Genomic DNA, 6,908 nt, shown 5'->3' with positions numbered 1-6,908 from the left:
TGAATTAAAGATTACATTTTTACCCTTTAGCACATTATTTAAAATTGAATGATATAATCACCCTTCTAATATACAAAAAAATAAATAAAAAATCACAGTAAATTTCAGTATGTGGCAAGATCAAAGATGAAATTTACACACTCTGAAGCAGCATGTGCAACTAACTCTTCCCTATATATGTGACAAATTGAAACTTTTGCACAAGGGAAATTGAGTTTGTGACAAAAAGAACAAGGGAGTACAAAGAACAGTGGAATAGAAAAAAGATTCTTCATCTGAAGGAAAATTGAATTTCCTCCAAAGTTCTCCCTTTCGTCTCCGGTACCCAAATTGCCACGAACGCCACGGTGAAAGCACACATAACCATGTAAATAGTGAAGGTTCCTGGTAAAAGATGTGCAGACGTTAAGTCAGTTCAGGTCTAAGAAGCTACACGTATGAAATGCCGAAACTTTTAAGCAACATGTTTATGGTGTGTACATCAGTGGCAGAGCCACCTTTTGTCCGAGGGGTGCCAATTGACGAAGCCCCCTGGCTTTTTCATGTTTCACTTCTTTATATTGACTCTAAAATTCTGGCTCAGCCACAGGTGCACATAGTGAGGGAATCTTATGTTATGGGAACCAAAATGTCTATACATGTGGTGTAAGTGAGAGAGAAAGATACCTCCACTGCTCCAAGCCATAAGCAACGGTGCAGTCACTGTTATTACCCACGAGAATAACCAGTTGGCTAATGTTGCAGTACTTCCAGCGAGGCCTTTGATCTTGATTGGAAGAATCTACAATACCCAATGCACGTAATAAGTTCAAAAAAATTCTTAATAACGTAAAGCAAGCACAAAAAATTTCATCAACAGTTGCCCGTGTCATTCCAGATAAATGAGACGTGTAGCATGTCTATATTCACGAATGGGATCTAAGAGACTAATCAATAGATAGATGGAAAATAATCTATGACCGAACCGATTAACCAGCTTAAAGTGCAACATACAACTTAGGGTCGATGACCACATTCATAGCGAAGTAGCTTAGTGCACAATATACAATTTAGCACTACTAAGAGTCAAGCAGTAGCTGCTATTCAATCAGCAGGCAATCTCAGTCAACAGTATCTGATAATTGGACCAACTCCAATTGCTCAGAAATTGTCAAAAACAGGTACCAAGAGAATTCAAGAGCAAGCTGAAAAGTATACATGATAAATGGAAAAGTAAGTACCTCAGACATGATAAGCCAGGGAATTGGGCCCATTCCGAGCGAGAATGAAATAATCATGAACTGAAATGAGAAGTTGGTCAGAAAAATGAATATATGTTACTTTAAGCATGCATCTTCAAGGGATAACGATTGTCCGCATCGAGAAGGGTACATACCACAACCCCAACTACTGATACTATTCCCAATATACCATAGAGGGTAGAGTCCTCAGATACATAACCCTGATCATATATAAAAGAAGAAATGATGAGAAAAGATGACAAGTGCAGTTCAAGTCTAAATCCTCCATGCGAAAGCAACTTCTTCCACTAAACTACCTTTAGATAGAACGAAACGGCGACAATTAGGAGACTAACAGCCATTCCAGCAGAGGAGACCTACAAAAGAGCATTTGCCTCATAAGTTGGCTCAAAAGTTAGAAAAATACACATTTAAGTTATGACTTTCTTAGAACTTACAATTAATAAAATTCTACGTCCAGTTTTATCCACCAGCCATGTAGAAACTGCAGTTGCAACAACCTACACATTGGAAAGGGCCTTTCTTTTCAGTTGCTAACTATGAGAGACATCGAAGAAATTTGACTGAACAAAAGTAATGCAAGCAAGTGCTACACAGAAATAGAAACTTTTTCCCTTCCTTTCTAAATAAAATGCAAAATTTGAAATTAAAGAAGAGAAACTAAAATAGCAAAAGCTGGACCTGGATAGCACCGACACCAAAAGTTGCAGCATTACTTGAAGAAATACCTGTGAAGTTTAGATGACTAAATTAGAGAGAATTATATTACACGAAGAAAGTAGATCATTGGAGATTTAAATAGACATAATACATAGATAGACACTTTAACTTAGTCTCAACTGAAAACTAAACACTTCAACTTTGAGTATGCACATTTAGACATCTCAACTCGTCTCCACTTTGTCAGTTGAACACTCCAACTTAAAAAATGATCATCTAGACACCTCCAAATATTTATGTGCAACGTCAGCATCGGGTGCACACGAGACAGTGAGGACAAGTTGGGAGTGTTTAGTTGTCAGGTGAGACCAAGTTGAGGTGTCTAGATGTACACTCTCAAAGTTGAAATGCATACTTGCGTTTCTTTATGTATTATGCCATTTAAATAACTCGCTGAATGCGAGAAAAATATCAATCTTATTCAATTAGTTTGTTTCAGGGGTTCTCATGAGGCAAAAATATTATAGTGCAATTCTGCTTTGCCAGCAGTGGATCATAACAAAGAGGTAGATGCTACACCACACACTAAGCATGACAATTCTTTTTTAGGAGACAAATGCTACAGCTACTTCCATCATTTAACAGATACAAATACAATTGCTTGTTAAGTGCTATCTACGTACCAGCGGATATGAAAATGTTGCTGGAATAGAATATAACACCGTTGATTCCTCCTAACTGTTGCAGGATAAGTAGCCCAATTCCTACCTAAAGAATGAAAGATTAAAAGATTGAGAAAAACACGGGCATAGACTATGTTTTAGGGGTTCTCATGAGGCAAAAATATTATTGGACAAAGACTCCAATAACAGCATGAAACGTCAAAATACCATGAGAGGAAACCAATATCTTCTATGTTTGAGATCCGCAAAACGCATTGCTGTTCTTCGGTTTGTTGATGATGCTACTGACCTCTACACACAAAAATAAATTATAATAAAACTTGCACTTTTAAAATACAAATTTAGCAACAAGTTTTATATGGAATTGCATGTGTAGCAACAAGGCTGATTCATATGGTCATTTTTTCAAAACAATTTACCTTAATTTCATGTACTTCATTGGTAATGTCAGCATCAAACCCTCGAAGAACTTGCAATGAAGTTTCAAAATCTTCTGTTAATCCCATTTTGGCCTGTGTTTCAGATAGAAACTCAAATGAGACAACAAGCAATCAAAACCTCGAAGAAATTACGCCAAAAAACATAAATATAATGGAGCTCACCAACCACCGAGGAGATTCGGGGATGAAAAATAGTCCAGGTATCAGTGCTAGGCAAGGCAATGCTCCTATAAGAGAAATAATATTTAGTTAAAGTGCAATCGAACAATTCCATTCGGCTCTGCAGCTCTGCCATGGTCAATATGCCAGCTAATTCAAAGTTCAATCGGGAAACTTTTAGGTAATTGTTTTGTTTTAGAGATGATTACACAAAAAGAAGAAGAAGAAACATAATCCTCTCCTCCAAAAGCAAAAAAAATAATAATTTTCCATTAAAAATTCTTTGGAGTGACATATCAAATCCCTCCGGGTATTTAGCCTATGACATATTTCCTCTTTACCGACACCAACTGGCTAGCAGGGGTGATGCAGGAAACTCCTAGCTCCTCCATCTAGGCAAGAAAGTGGGATCAATATATGTTGATTCAATTACATCTACTAAAAATGTGTTGCCTTACTAAAATGCAAACAAAGACTTGTCATTTTGGAAGCACAAGGGTTTGGCCTAGTGGTCAGTGAAGTAGGAGGAGAACCATGAGGTCTCAGGTTCAATCCCAAACAGAGGCAAAAGAAACACTACGTCATTCGGTCCCATCTCCTAAGCCTTGGTTGGCAGCGTTATCTGCAAGCTGGTCGGAGGTAGCAGGTACTTGGTTGAATATTCGAGGTGCACCCAAGCTGCCCCGAACACCACCATCATTAAGGATAAAAAAGGACTGTCATTTTAAAACAGAAATACTGCTCAACTAACAGAATACAAGTAGTCTTCAGTAGAACTATCAGGGAGCTGGAAAGTGCTTAAGAAGTTGATATCAGCCAAGAACTCCATAACTATTCTCAGTCTGCACAAAATGAAATAGCTATTACTTCAACTTAATTAACTTTTTTTTTGGGTCGGGTGGGGAGAGGGGGGGCTGACTTCCAGGTGGATGCAAGGAGGTACTAATATGCACTAAATGTTATTCACCAGAGTAAAAAATGATAATATGACTTCATAACTGTATATTGTAGACGAGAGTTTTCAAGAGCAATGATCATTACCAAGAACAGCAAGCACCCGCCAATTAACAAAAAGTCCCAGTAAGTAGGCCAACATGATCCCAATTGTAACAGAGAGCTACAACAAAATAGAAATGATAGCATGTGATTGATTTAGCAGGCGTAAGAACTTTGGTTTAAAGAAAAATACGTCACGAACTCAGCGAACCTGGTTAACAGACCCTAGACCCCCTCTCAAATTTTGAGGTGCTATCTCGGCAATATATACAGGCACCTAAAAACACCAAAAAGCAGAAAGCTAAAGCATTTAGTTTTGAGAATGTCGGTGTATCCAATAACTGTAACCATAAAAGATTTAAGAAATTGAATATTACCACATATGAGATTATTCCCACACCAAAGCCTTCCAACAATCTTCCCATGTATAGAAAGGACGGATCCTGAAACATATTGGTAAGGCCAAAGAAAGGGAGATACAAGAACATACATGTCTATGTAAGTTATCTAGGCACCATATAATATACTTCAAGTATAATATCTTACTTTGGCAAATGAGATGGCAAGCCAACCAATCATATTAGGTATAGCAGCTATCATTAAAGACTGCAATAGGAAAAAAAGGACTTGAGTATCCACTTGAGCAATACAGGGAAATACACGGAAATATGGTAAATGAAAAACAAGAATCATTTTTGATGCAATAATCTTACCCCTTTTCGCCCAATGTACTCTGAAATTTGACCACTAGATATTGCACCAACCATAGCACCCACGTTTGATAAAGAACCAAACAAAGAGAACTGAAAAGATTATCTTTAGTCAACAATCGCTCTGAAACAAACTGAATTAATATACAAATCAAGAATGGCTCTTGCAGACCTCAGAAACAGTGAGCTTCAGATCTTTGGTAATTGCAATTTGCGTAGGCGAAGTGTAGCCACACTTCAAATGCAACAAAAACAAACACGTGATCAATTAAAGATACATGTGCAAATATCCATTGCAGCAACATAGGTGTTAGGATCAAAAATAATTAGGTGTCATACGGAAGCTAGCAAATTAAACCTCGAAAGACCATGAGTAAGAAGACAAACGAGAAATATACCAAAAGAAACACAAGCATTTAATGTGGTTCGTCCACTATAAATATGAGAGTACAAAATATCGAGAGAAATAACTTCACACAATTCACTCGGAATACAAAGAGGTTCACACAAGTGATAACGTATTAATTGTGTCTCACAGCCCCCCCCCCCCCCCCCCCCCCCCCGCACAAAACTTTCAAAGCCCCTTAGGACTACATTGTAAATGTTACCAAGTTAGAAGGAATAAGCCTCTATTTATAGAGTCATAAACTTTTTCCTATAAAAAAAAGGACTAGCCAAATATGAAGACATTGTGTTTTCCTTTTAGGAAAAGAAAAATCGAATTATACTAGAAAAGTCAGGACAAACACCCAACAATAGGCTACAAGAATGACATAAAAAACTGTAATCCCAATAAAGATGCTACCATTTTTTCAATTTTGATCCCTTTACCACAAACTTACAGCCTATTTTATTCAAACTTAACTTATCCTCTTCCACCAAATCTGAAGTTTCGGGTTCATTTCTCATATGATCACTTAACTAATAGTTATTATCTCAGAAAGTCAACGTTCTTCTTGATTCCAATTCTTTTCAACAAAGAAAGTGACTTTGTAACTATTAGTTGATTGATCGAGAAATCAACTCTTGGAGTTTCTCATAGGATATTGGGAAGGTAAACAGGCATGTAGTCAATATTGAATTGCTGACCTCCTCATCTGAAAACTCAAACCGATAGAGAGAGCACATGCTTATTTACTTAATTATATCTTCAACAGCGCATGCACAAGCAAACAGAAGAATCTGTTGACATAACATATTGTAAATCCCAACAAATATGCAACCTTTTACCCCAATTGTGAATCCTTTACCACAACGAAAGAAGCTAAAGACTTCATTTTTATTCCAAAAAACTATCTTTTCTCATCAATCCCAATTGTGAATCCTTTGCCACAACAAAAGAAGCTAAAGACATCATCTTTATTCAAAAAAAAAAAACTATCTTTTCTCATCAACCCCAATTGTGAATCCTTTACCACAGCAAAAGAAGCTACAGACTTCATCTTTATTAAAAAAAAAACTATCTTTTCTCATCAACCCCAATTGTGAATCCTTTACCACAATAAAAGAAGCTAAAGACTTCATTTTTATTCAAAAAAAAACTATCCATTCTCATCAAACTTGAAGTTTCGAACATGATATTAGGAAGGTAAACAGACATATACAGAGAAACAAAGCAAAGAACTTGAATAAGAAAATAGAAATGGGAAATTACAGTGAAACCAAACTGGATTGGTCCCAAAGCAACTATGAGAACACAAGCAAGAACAGAGATAGAACTATCACGAATAACTTGGGAAGAACCCATCATACTGGACTGTCTTGAACCCATACGATACCAACTTCCAGTATGCAAAAATGGCTTTTTCAGATCTCCTTCATTATTCTCTTCTCTAAAACTCATTTTTTAAAAATTTTGGGTCAACCCCTTTTCTCTACAGTTCTTGAAATTTGAACTAGTAGATCAAGAAGAAGGAAGTTTTTGAAAATGCTGGAATTAGCAAGAATCTGGATGTTGATCGTTTTCAGGAAAAGGGAATTAAACAGATATACTTAAAGAAGATTTGAGATAGGAAAAAG

General features: G+C 36.7%; 1 protein-coding gene across 1 annotated transcript; it reads right to left on the bottom strand.

Annotated features, from left to right (window-relative positions):
• On the bottom strand, positions 1-6,908 carry LOC129902917 (sugar transporter ERD6-like 6). Its single transcript, XM_055978364.1, has 18 exons — positions 6,544-6,908; positions 5,062-5,124; positions 4,893-4,982; positions 4,726-4,785; positions 4,557-4,622; positions 4,391-4,456; positions 4,225-4,300; positions 3,187-3,251; positions 3,004-3,096; positions 2,792-2,875; positions 2,585-2,669; positions 1,923-1,969; positions 1,679-1,741; positions 1,538-1,597; positions 1,376-1,441; positions 1,221-1,280; positions 667-781; positions 1-384 (listed from the first exon to the last, which is right to left on the bottom strand). Exons 1-18 carry the CDS (start codon positions 6,730-6,732, stop codon positions 272-274), a joined length of 1,461 nt encoding a protein of 486 aa, XP_055834339.1. The 5' UTR covers positions 6,733-6,908; the 3' UTR covers positions 1-271.

This window comes from Solanum dulcamara, chromosome 9, assembly GCF_947179165.1.
Source record: "Solanum dulcamara chromosome 9, daSolDulc1.2, whole genome shotgun sequence".
Classification (NCBI taxonomy): Eukaryota; Viridiplantae; Streptophyta; class Magnoliopsida; order Solanales; family Solanaceae; genus Solanum; species Solanum dulcamara.
This window is presented reverse-complemented; position numbering and strand designations above follow the sequence as displayed.